At 58.7% G+C, this 12,300-nt stretch overlaps 1 protein-coding gene across 4 annotated transcripts in view; it reads left to right on the forward strand.

Annotated features, from left to right (window-relative positions):
• Window positions 1-12,300, forward strand: part of PHACTR3 (phosphatase and actin regulator 3) — a 237,698-nt gene that overhangs the window by 140,160 nt on the left and 85,238 nt on the right. For all 4 annotated transcript variants that reach the window (XM_037811591.1, XM_037811593.1, XM_037811590.1 and 1 more), the window contains exons 3-5: window positions 2,759-2,836; window positions 8,886-9,068; window positions 10,374-10,586. In XM_037811591.1, coding sequence (XP_037667519.1) covers window positions 2,759-2,836; window positions 8,886-9,068; window positions 10,374-10,586 — 474 coding nt within the window. The remainder of the gene's footprint in view (window positions 1-2,758; window positions 2,837-8,885; window positions 9,069-10,373; window positions 10,587-12,300) is intronic.

Raw genomic sequence — 12,300 nt, forward strand, 5'->3', positions numbered from 1 at the left:
ACAAATTCCCGTTGTCAAGAACTAAAGCAGAATGAACCTATTATCCTTCCACAAGTCCTGCTGCCTCCTGGGTGCCGCCAGTGGAGGCTGCCCGCTCCTAGCTTGCTACTGAGGGCAGGGTCAGGGCTAGACCGGTGAACAGGTGACAAATGTGTGAAGGGACTCGACCTGGGGTGGGGTGGGGTGGAGGCGCTGAGCAGCGAGTGGGGCAGGGGGCAGGCATTTCCTTGAGACGGGTGGTCTGAGAAGGCCCCTCCGAGGGGACGACATTAAGCAGAGACATAAATGGTACAAGAGAGGCCGCCGCCTTGGAAAATGCAGGGACAAGCATGGCAGCAGTAGGAACAGCCCATGTAAAGGCTGTGAAGCAGGTGGAGCACGTTTGTGGATCAGCAAAAGGCCAAGGGGACTGGAGTGAGTGACTGGGGGAGTTGGAGTGCTGTACCCCGGGCTTAGCACCCCCAGCTGTGAATTGGGGGGTTGAGGTGCCTTTCCATTCCCCCTGGCTCCCAAAGCATAATGCTGTGGGTCACAGGGCCACTGAGGGTCTCAAGATTGATAATTATGGTCTCACCACTCTCAGGCACCCTTGTTCAAGCATTTGGAAATTTGGGGACCAAAACTGGATTTCATATATTTATTCTGAAATGGAACCCCCCCCCCCCAAAGTGTGGTATATTCTTTTGTTTAGCACATTAAATCCCTGGTTTCATAGACATCATTGTTTAGGATGAGGCAAAGCCAAAATCAAGATAATTTAAAGACAGAGATTTGGGGGGAGCATGGGTTGAGTCACACCATGAAGATGGTTCTCAGAAGTCTGGGGTTCGGGAAATGGCATCTCAGTCCATACCTGCCCCAGTGGGGGTGACTAGGCAGTGGGGAGGGGCAAGGGGGATAATGAGGTGCCAAAGAAGGGGCAGTGGAGGGGCAGAGGGCTCAGCCAAGCACAGCCTCTGTGTAGCTGATGACCTTGGGGGATTGGTGGTCTCCTTGGGAGGTGGGGGTGGTGAAGCCTAGCACCTCTCCAGGTTATAGGGTGAACCCCCAGGTCGGCGCTGGTGAAACCCCACACCCCAGCTGGCCGCCGCGAGAGCCACCCCAGTGCAGGGTTCCGCTGGGTTCTTCAGACTTTTGCCCAGTTCTGTCATCATTATCTGTGAGACTTGCCCGCAGCCCCCGTCCTTATACTTTCCAAAGTCAGGGTTCAGTATGTCAATTTTATCTACAATGTTGGTCCCTGGAAATTTTGGGGAAATTGGGACCACAGAAAGGAATTGAGTTCCTTTGCCTGAGAATGTCGTCTCCTTTCCGTGCGGGGCTTTGCCCTGTTCATCCTTCAGCTCTCAGGGTCAGTCTCCTCGGGGAGGCTGGCCTGACCGTCCAGGTGGCTTTCCCCTGAAGCCTGCCCCTTTGTGCCCCTCGTTCTGGTTTTCTCCATCCTCCCTGGTGGTAGTTGCTGCTCACCTGTCCTCCTCCAAAAGGTGCTGGCCCTCGGGGCACAGGTGCTGCCTGGCTTCCTCCCGGCCGTGTCCCCAGCGCCCAGCACGGTGCTGGCCCAGAGCAGGTGCTCAATGAATGCTTTGCTTTAAAAACTCAATTGAATCCCCTGTCGCCAGGGCCTGCTGGCTGTCGGACCCCCCACCCCCCATTCGGTGCTGTGTGAAGGTGGGGGCTGGGCTGGTTTCCTCCCTGGTGGACCCCCAGCGCCTGGCTCAGCGCACCACAGGTACTAGGCGCGGGTGAAGGTGTTGAATAAATTAATGACCTCCAAGGTCTTCGCCTGCTGCTGCCTTCCCCGGGGGTGGGGGAGGGCACCCCATTGCACTCACAGGCGACTCTTGGTTGCCCCGTCCTAAAAGAGGGCACTCGGGCTGCGTCTTCCAGAGCCAGGGTCCGAATGAGCACTTGCTCATGTATTTGGAAATTGGGGTTCTACATAGACAAATAGTGGTGGGAAAAGGATGATTATAAAGCAGGCCTGAGCCCCGGACCCTGACGGGAGGGGAAGCAGGGAGAAGGTGGGGTGAGCTGCCGGAGCATCTCGCTCCTGGATGGGGGTTGGGGAAGGCTGCCCCGAAGGAGGAATCGACAGGATTTGGCACGTGTGGGGTCGGGGAGCCCCTTCCTGCCGGCTGGGGGAGGCTTGGACAGCTGTGAGCCTGTGATTTATTGGCAGGATCTCCAGTGGGACGGGCCCTGGGCTGTGGACAGACATAAGTAGCAAATCAGGATGTATTTAGCAAGCGATTATAGGAGCCGCAGAAAAGCACTCTGGGGTATGGAGGGCGGAGAGAGGACACCTGCCTTGGCTGCTGAATTAAGGAGCAGTTGGTGGAGGGCAGGAGCGGGCAGTGGGGGACGCTACCTCAGAGAAGGGGGTCAGATGCAGTGTCGCTTTTCAAATAAACCGTGGAAATGACCGCTTTAAAAGATCTGCTTAACATGCCCTCCTTTGGCTGTGTTTTGTGTGCACTTAACAGATTGCTTAGTAAGAGAGCTCGGAATTGTTGAATAGACCCCCCCCCCCCGGGGGCCCAAGTCCCCTGTCCTCTAACACCCCTCCCCCAACAGGGGCTCAGGTCCCCTGTCCCCTAACTCCACCCCCCCCCACAGGGGCCCAGGTCCCCAACCCTGGGTCACCTGCTCTCTCCCTGTTCTCTTCTGTCAACTTGCGGACCCCTGGGGGCTGTGGCTCGGACGTGGGCCAGGCGGTGCCCCCGGCGGTGACTCACGGGGATGTCTGTGTGTCCTGCAGCGCTGGAGAAGAAGATGGCCGGCAGGCAAGGCCGGGAGGAGCTCATCAAGAAGGGTCTGCTGGAGATGATGGAGCAGGGTGAGTGGGCAGCCCCCGGGGCGGGAGGCCTGGCGAGGGCCAGGATGGAGGGCAGGGGGCTCGGGGGGTCCGGAGGTGGGGGCTGGAGAAATCCCCCAGGGTCAAGGAACCATGAGTTCTGCATCCGAGCCAGAGGACCGTGAGCCCATCAGTGGGTTCAACACTTCCTGGCGGGGCCCTGAGCTAAGAGCCGTCACCTTTCCTGGAAAACGTCGTCTTCCCGGCAGGCAGAGCTGCGTGTGCTGAAGCCGGGGTTAGGCGGGCTTCCTCCAAAGGGGTGGCAATGGCTTTGTTTCTCCATTTTTCTTTTTTTTTTTCTTATTCACCTTTTAAGCCTTAATCTGGGCAAATTATCATCGTTATTTCTGCCACCACCACTGCTGACATTTATGAAGCACTTAGTATCTGCCAGGTGCCGAGTGCCAGGCCTTGGCACTCTCTTAATTGCAGCGACCCCGTGCGACCCCGAGGACCCGGCGGTGACTGCCCCAGGGACACGGCCCACACTCTGGTCTGTCTTAACCGCCCTGTGTCCACGTCGCTGCCCTCATTTGCCTTTTTGAGAAATGCTGGTTATTATTACTTGTTCAGTTAATTTGACAAAATCCTGTTGTTCTCCAAGTCTCCATCTCTCGGTGATCGATTTCCAGTAGACGTGGGATTTCAGTGGTGCGTTCGTTATCCCTTCATGATTTCTAGTTGTCTGAGATTCAAAATCTTGGTTAGGGGGTTTCACCAGGAAACGTCACCACCACATAGAGTCTCTTTAGGGCTGGGCCAAGCTCTTGGCTTCTCGCTGAAGGCCCTGGGCCTTCTAGAACCTGTTCTCCGAGGTGTGCAGACACGTCAGATTCCTCCTTCCCTTTGAGACTTTAAATACTACCAGTGTCTTTGTCATGTGGCCCAAAGTATTAGCAACTTGGAAGGGAGCTCCTGCAGGAAGTTTTATATTCACATGGTCAGATATAAAATGCAACTGTCTGGGCTTGCACAGGCAAAGTCCTGGGTCATCGTTTTCCCCTCCAGAGTCAAAGAGCCACGTATTTTGAAGATGCTATTTTCAGGGCAAACCTAAGTGGGGAATTGCTTAATACTAATAATGAAAATTCCCACGTGAGAGGGAGCTTAATCCACCTTGTGCATGGTGACGTGTGATGCTCACTTCGCACTCTCGGGTCTGCCATTGCGAGTTTAGGCGTCTGGGCCATTTTCATCCGGACGCCACAAAAATGCCTTAAACTCTTGCATCACAAATATCTTGCCAACAAGTGGTGCTTTGGGTCTTGGGAAGGGGGATGGGAAAATAAAAACCATGCTAATGTGTGCTCATCATCTATTCTAAAAAGATGTTATTTTGATTAGTAAGTAGTAAATAAAGATGTAAGTTTGATTCCTGTCACAGATAAACTGAAGGGTTGAATGATTAAACCTACTAGGAGAAGTGCAGTTTGGGCTTTCTTCAACTCTGAATTTTTGAGAAACAGTTTTGTCCGAGGAACATAGAGCAGGGGCTCGGAGACAAATGTCCAGCAGGTGCCAAACCAAAGTCCCAGCTGAGGTGACAGGGCTTTGGGGCAAATCCTTCCTTGTGGTGTCGCTTCCACCAGTCACTTAACTAGAAGGTGCTTTTTCTCACCGAGGAGCAAGGTCCAAGCTTCAAGCCAGTCCCAGCCCGGTCGTGAGCCATCTGGGGTGGCGATGGCGAGGGTTCTGGCTGGCCCTGGGGGCCTCACAGCCCCCACCAGGTCCCAGGCTGCCCAGAAGGGACGGGACTGAGGATGATGCTCCAGGTGGGAGTGCAGGCTCCTCCTCTCCTGGAGGAGATGGGAGGAGGTGGAGAGGGGGGGGCAGGCAGCCGCCTTTCCGGCTTGGGGCGAGGAGCCTCTGCTCCCGCAGCCAGGGCGCCCCCTTGTGGCCGGCTGCCCGCCCTGCACCTGCATCTGGACCCCGGCCCTGGACACCCCCACAGGGCACCTGGGAGTCGAGCAGGTGATGGTGGCTGAGGAGGGGGCCACAGAACCTCCCAGGACCACCCGGCATCCCTGGCAGTCCCGTGACTGCCCTTGGTCAAGATGTAGCCTAGGATTGCCCTCTGCTCTGAGACCCCCCACCCCACTTAGCTCCCGTGTGCACACACCCCTGCGGTGGTCCTGTGCCCCCACCTCTGGGGGGACCTTTTACGAGGGTAATGTGTGTATTTTGTCAACAGCTTTAACTCCTTCCTTCCTTTGGAGTCCTATAGCCCTAGTCATCTGGCAGGACCCCTCCCCTGCAGGGACCCTCACCCTGACCCTGCAGGACCCAGGACCCTGCTCTTGTCCTTCTGCGACTTACGAGACAGGAGCAGTCCTGCCTTGGAGGGGTGAGGGGCCTCTCCCGCATTCTGTCTTCCCTGCTGTCCTCCCTGCTCTGGACGCCCGTGGCCCAGCGAGGACAGACCCCTGCCCCTGTCTCGGGAGTGAAGAGTCCCCTTCCCCGCCATCCAGCCCCCGAATGCGACGAGCCGTGAAAGGAAGCCGTGTGTCTCTCTGCAGCGGGCGCTGTTTGCCTTCCAGAATGGCTTTCCTCCATCTTCATTTATGTCAACCTGACGTTTTCTTAAATAATTTAAGGCGTTTCATGCCCCATCATCAGACATTAAAAAAAAGCCTCTGCCCAGCGCTGGGTCTGGGGCCCGAGCCACACGAGGCAGCCGTTCCTCGGGAAGTGGACAGTGACAAATCAAAGCTGACCTTCCCATTTGGTGGAAACGCCTGGGGCAGCAAGTGTGTGTGTGCACGCGTGCATGTGTGTTTACAGGTGAGTGTGTGCAGGTGCATGCGTTCAGTGTGCCCCTCTGCCGGGGCCTGCTCCCGTCTGCCGCCCGGGCAGCCCTCAGCTGTGGGAGGCCATGTGACACGGGGCTCACACGCGCGCGCACATACACACACACACACACACTGCCCTGGCCTGGGAGGGAGGGCACACGCCACCACCGTGCCCACCCCAGCCCCCGTTTCCTAGCAACGGTCCTGCCACCGGGCTATTTTGGGAACTGTAACTTTTCATTGAACATGGTTAGGAGCCAGAGCTCCGAGCACAGCTCAGAAACGTCCTGCAGGGCTGCTAAACTGCGGGCGCCGGCGGGGGCACCCTAGGACCCCGGGTTGCTGTGGAGCCTTGGCTGTGTTCACTTGGCTTTCCAAGTTCCAGGTTAAGACCATTTTATCGATTTTGTTATTGATCACGAACAAGGATGTCACTAGCTGCAAATGACCTGCCTTTTCCAAAATTCAGTGTCCACATCTGTGAAAACCTTGCCTAACACACAGGGTCTCTGTGAAGGTCAAACAAAATGGTGCTTGGAGAGGGCCCACCCCCATCCCCGGCGGAGCGCAGCAGCTCAGCTGACGTCAGCTGGCATCTTGGTTTTGTCAGCCCGAGGGCCGAGGAGGCTGGCAGAGCGGCTGTCACAGTTGTGTGTAAGGTGTGAGCACATCAGTCACGAGCAAGAGTCTGAGGAGTTTAGCTGTGAGTTTTGTGGCACCTAATTTTGTCCACTTGTGAGTCTTCTTGGCTCACGGCTGGGTCTTTGCCTGGGTCAGGGGTCTGTCAGCAAACCACAGCCACAGGTCACATCTGGCCCGGGTTCTGTTTTCATGAGGCCCCTGAGCTGGGGTTTTACATTTTGAAAAGGTGTTTGTAAAACTCAAACATCAAAGAGGAGAGCGCAGATGGACCCGGGGGTACGTGGCCCACGGGGCTCAGATCACTCGCCTCCACTGGACGCTGTGCTGGGGCAAGTGGCTGCCAGGATGAGACCTTCCTGACCCCAGAGTCCCATCCCTGGGGGAGCAGATGTGCAGCAGAGGCCCCTGGGGTCCTGTGGGTGAGTGGGCCGGGCATGTCGTGTCACAGGGAGGAAACCATAGTCTCCTGCGCCTGCCTGCACGCAGACTCCCAGGCTAGGCCGGGCGGCCAGACGGTCACTCTCCCCACTGTCCTCGATGATGGCGACAACAGCAGCAGATGCCCTGTGGGGCTGACCTCAAGCCTGGGACATGACGCTTTGTAGCTCATATAATCCTCGCAGGACTCCACGCAAGCTGCAACCCCTGCTCTATAGATGAGGAAACAGGCCCAGAGAAGTTTCTGGATGGGGACACCGAGGCCTGGAGAAGTTTCTGGATGGGGACACTGAAGGGGAGACTGAAGCTCGGAGAAGTTTGCTGGGTGGGCCAAGGAAGCGCCGTGCACTGTGGGAGGGGGGCGTGGGTGGTGACCGTGTGCTTTTAGTCCAAACCAGGATGGTTTTGAGGGTGAAAGGGAGACCGTTTGGGCGGAAACCAGGCTAACCTGGGCAATCGGGGACCTTGCCCCTGCAGCAAATCCCAGCTCCACTTCGGGAGGCCGAGTTGGAGGCCAGTCCCCGAGTTGGAGGCCCACACCACCTCACCGCCCTCCCAGCTGCCCGGCGGCAGGTGTCCGCGTGTGGGCTGCGACCTGTCCAGGAAGGGGTGGGGGTCGCTGGCCGGCTGAGCCCCCAGGCCTGGGCCTGCCGCGTGGCGCCGTGGACCTCAGCCAGGGCCTCCTCTCCCCGCACTGAACTCCTCGCCGGCCAGGACGACCCGGAAACGGTCAGTTACAGGCCAGACTGCCCAGGCCTCGCAGCCCAGGCCCACGTGAGGGAGCACCGGGGCCTCCTCTGAGCTTTCTAGGAGCTGTGGCGGTATCTTCCAGGAGAGCCCCCCGTGGACACCCCGACACCTCTTGGCCAGGCCCCGACTGCAGGCTCACGATGCCCCATCATGGTCATCTGTGCAGCCCCCCAAGAGCGTGAACCACCTGTGCGAGGGTGTCACAAGAGCTCAGCCAACTGCAGAGTTGGAGGGACGGTCCCCAGCAGCGCCGTGCTCGTCTCTGACACCAGCTGCACATTCAGGGGCGCCCCGAACCCCCTTAGGCACGCTCACTAGCTGAGTCACCGGCCACCATCATGCTCAGGCTTACCGTTGAACCCACGGAAGGGACATGGGGAAAAACCGCCCAGGAGAGGTGTGTGGGGCGGGGTCTGGGGACTTGCCAACGCGGAGCCTCCCGCCGTCCGCCCCGGTGGAGTTGTGGGGGTCGTTTCTCTCCCAGGATCAACGTGGGCCGGCACGCGTGGAGAACCGCCACCCGGGAGGCTCCCCGAGCGCAGCACGGCTCCTTACGTAGGTGTGGCGGTTGATGGATCGATTGATCGATTGAGTGCCCACATGGTTAGTCTCGGTCTCCAGCCCCCCGTCGGGTTGCTGTCACGTGACCCGGAGCCCCCACCCTTTGTCGCGATGGGTGTGAGCCCAGGCCCCGGGTAAACACACGGGGGTCCCAGGAAGCCGAGGGCAGAGGCCGGGCCGCTCTGCGGGGAGGCTGTGTTCTCTCGCGCCCATCTGCCTTCCCGGCGGCAGTCGCCATGCTGGACGCCGAGTAGGCCGTGTCGACGTTTGCTTGGCAGCAGTGGGTGGTGGGTGAAGTGCCATCTCGGCCCCCGGCAGCCACGCTGATGCTGCGTAACACACGACCCGGAACCTCGGCGCTGGGCAGTCCTGCGGGTCTCTCGCTCGGGTCTGGCCTGGCCGCTCAGCCTTGCACCACGCGCCCAGCAGCGGCCGGCCTGGTGTGTCCTGGTGAGGGCAGAGGCACGAGGAGGGAGCGAGGGGTGACGTGCCAGCACTTTTTTGAGCTACTGCTTGCGTCAGACCCGCTGATGCCCCATGGAGAAAGCAAGCCCCAGGCTGGGGTCAGGGTTGGAGCGAGTGGGTGCCGCAGAGGGGGCGGGTACGGGGTGGGGAGCCTGGGGGCATTTCACAACCTTCCACTGGGCGTGGGGCTGAGACCCTGCACGGCAGGGTGTGGGGGCAGAGGACAGTGCCAAGGCAAACCGTGACGCCTGGCACTCTTCTCGGGGGGAGGGAGGGAGGGTCAGTGCAGGGGTCTGGAATGGGGTACACCCCGGGAAGGACCTATGCAGGCAGGAAATTCCGGGGAAGGGAGGGCAGGATGGCCTGATGGCTGGATTTCCTTGCAGATGCTGAAAACAAAGCGGGCAACCCCGGTGGGGGCCCCCGAGCTGTGCAGAGTGAAGCGTGCACCCCCAAGCAGGAGCCGCCGCCCTCGGGGGACACCCCACCTGGGAGCCCCATGGCCGCCGGGACTGACCCGGCCTCCCCGGAGGAGGCCCCCACCTCGGACGCCCACCCGGACGACGCAGGTATTGTCTGGGAACCGGGCCGGGCCGCGCAGCTCCTGGGATGGCCCTCGGCTGGGGGGTTGAGGGGCAGATGCTGGGGACCTGGCCAGGGCTCAGGCAGCGACCCCCGTGGAGGCCGTTCTTGCTCTCTGTGCTCCAGGCCCTGCTGCATTTGCCGTGGGGGTTAAAGCATCTGCTGGGGTGTTTTTCTCCACCGTCTCTTTGCATGTCAGGCACGGCCAGGAAAGGGGGGACTTGAAGATGTTTGCAGGTGACCATAGTCCCAGGTGTCTCTGCATTTTCACCAGGGACCTCTGAGTACAGGGTGCTCTCCAGGGGGGCAGACCCCAGCACGGTGGGGTAGGATGAAGGGTGGAGGGGCCCCCGGCAGCTCCGTCTCCCCATGAGCTGCCCCTTTGCCGACAAGAGCATTTGCAGGGCTGCCTGGCGTGGCGGGCCTGGAGGTGGGGGGGTTCTCAGGCTCCGGGGACCCCTTGCCACCTCCACGTGCCAGCCCAGGAGCAGGGCTTTCCTTACAAAGGGAATTGCTTTGGAAAAAGTTGCAGTTGATGTGTCAGAGCCCCACTGATCATGAATGACAAGAAGCTCACAGCCTCCATTCCCAGTGATGTCGCTTGAGCTTTGGGGAGGAAAACGATGACATTCTGGGTGTGGATTTGGTCGCAGAGGCCCTGCTCTTGGTGACATTCCCAGAGTCTGCGCTGAGGTTGGCAAATAGCCGATGTCCCTCTTTTGCCTTGTATGGGGGCAAGACGGAAAGTCCCAGGTCTTAGGCTCTGACGATGCAAAGCGAACACGGTGACAGTAAGTCCAGTGTCACAAATGAGCAAAGGCAGGTGCAGAGAGGCTTGGTGGCTCGTCACAGGGTTGGAGGTGGAGGCTGACCCAAGTCCGGGTGCGTCTGCATCCAGCACCTGTGACTGTGGCCACTGTGTCAGGGGCGCCTTGGCACACGCCTGCCGGGTGGGCTCGTGAGCGGGACACCCCGTGCTCTTGAAATTCTCTTCCCCGGCCCTGCCCTCCTTCCCTCCTGCTCTCCATTTCTTTCTCCTCCTTCCCTCCCTGCCCCCTCCTTCCCTTGTTCTCCTTCCCCTTCTTTTCTCCCCAGCCCCACGTTTCTGACAGTCGTATTTATAGTTGAATTCACGTTAAGGTAAAGCTGTATGTGAGGTGACTCCGCAGTATTTTCTTCCATTCTAAAACCTGCCCCCCCCCCAACCAAAGGCCCCTTGCTTTCCACTTGCACTTCTGCCTCAGTCTCTAAATGAACTGTGTTTTTTGAACTCTTTTTTGCCTTCAAACTAGCCAAGATGCCATCAGCATCCAACGGAGGGGAAGAAGGAGCTGACAGCAGCGTCCTGCCCGCCCCAGACGAGCCCTCTCAGGCCTCAGCCAGGTCTGACTCCTCAGGCAGTCCTCACAGACCCCTGGAGAGATCCGTGGGCCAGCTCCCCAGCCCCCAACTGCTGCCCACCCCCCCACCCAAGGCAAGCTCCAAGGTCATGAAAAACATCACAGGTGGGTCTGCATGTATGTGTGTCGTTTGTCTATCCATCCACTCATCTACCCACCCATCCATCCGTCCTTCCATCCACCCACCCATCCGTCCATCCGTCCATCCACCCACCCATCCGTCCACTCATTTACCCTCCCATCCATTGTATCCAATTGTCCATCCACCCATCCATCCACCCACCCAGCTGTCCCTCCATCTATCCATCCATCCATCCATCCACTCATTCACCCATCCACCCACCCACCCACCCATCCATCCATCCATCCATCCACTCACACATCCACCCATCCATCCATCCATCCATCCATCCACTCATCCACTCACACATCCACCCATCCATCCACCCACCCACCCATCCACCCATCCATCCATCCGTCCATCCACCCACCCACCCATCCATCCATCCATCCATCCATCCATCCACTCATTCACCCATCCACCCACCCATCCATCCATCCATCCATCCATCCATCCATCCATCCATCCACCCACTCGCACATCCACCCATCCATCCATCCATCCATCCACTCACACATCCACCCATCCATCCATCCATTCACCCATCCATCCATCCACCCACCCACCCATCCACCCATCCATCCACCCATCCATCCATCCACCCACCCATCCACCCATCCATCCATCCATCCATCCATCCACCCATCCATCCACCCAGCTGTCCATCCGTTCATCCATCCATCCATCCACTCATTCACCCATCCATCCACCCACCCACCCACCCATCCATCCATCCATCCATCCATCCACTCACACATCCACCCATCCATCCATCCATCCATCCATCCATCCATCCATCCATCCACTCACACAGCCACCCATCCATCCATCCATCCATCCACTCATCCACCCATCCATCCATCCATCCATCCATGCCTTTGGCCAGTCCTGATTGGACACCCACCAGGGGCCTCTTCCCACCTTTTGCTTCTGTGACTGGGGCTCTGGGGCGGCAGAACCGGCAGCAGAGGGCTCCTCTTAGCAAAAAGCCAGGCCTGTGAGGAGCAGATTGTTTAGGCTCCATCAAGCAAACGGGCCAGTCTGTTTGCAGGATCCAGAGTGTCTCCTGAAGCTGAGTGCAGCAGACATGGCTGGCCCCAGGATGGGGACTTGCTCGACTTTGTTCATCTCCGCCTGAATGTTCACGTGTGCACCTGTCCCCCGACGTCTGCTTCTCTCTGAGTCTCTGTCTCTCTCTCTCTTTTGCACTCGGTCTTTCTCATCCTCTCTGCTGGTCTCTGTTTCGCTGATTCTCTCGCTGAGCTCCACCCGGAGAGGCAGGGCCAGGAAAGGACCCAGATGTTAGGGGCGGTGGTCAGGGAGGGGGCAGGGGCTGCGAGGCCCCCAAAGGCATCCGCTACGTGGCTTGGCCACGGCGGCTGCGTATACCCAGGGTGAGGGGACACTTGCTTTTCCTGCTTGGCTGCTTCCTCCCTCACTGCTGGGAGCAGGGAGTGCTGCTGGCCCTGGAGAAGGCAGGTGCTCACCAGGAGGGGTTTGTTTTAAAGACTAAAGGCTGGTTTGCTGGTCTTTGGAGGGACGGGCATGGAAGGTGGCAGCACCGCAGGGCCCAGCAGTTTCATGCTAATCCCTGCCTGCCCCCAGCGATGCCACTTGGTGTGCTCCAGCCTGGTCACTCCTTGCATTTCTTACTGCTCGGACTACATTTAGGTGACTTTGTCTTAATTTGTCTAAACT

The sequence above is a fragment of the Choloepus didactylus genome, chromosome 19 (assembly GCF_015220235.1).
Source record: "Choloepus didactylus isolate mChoDid1 chromosome 19, mChoDid1.pri, whole genome shotgun sequence".
Taxonomy (NCBI): domain Eukaryota; kingdom Metazoa; phylum Chordata; class Mammalia; order Pilosa; family Megalonychidae; genus Choloepus; species Choloepus didactylus.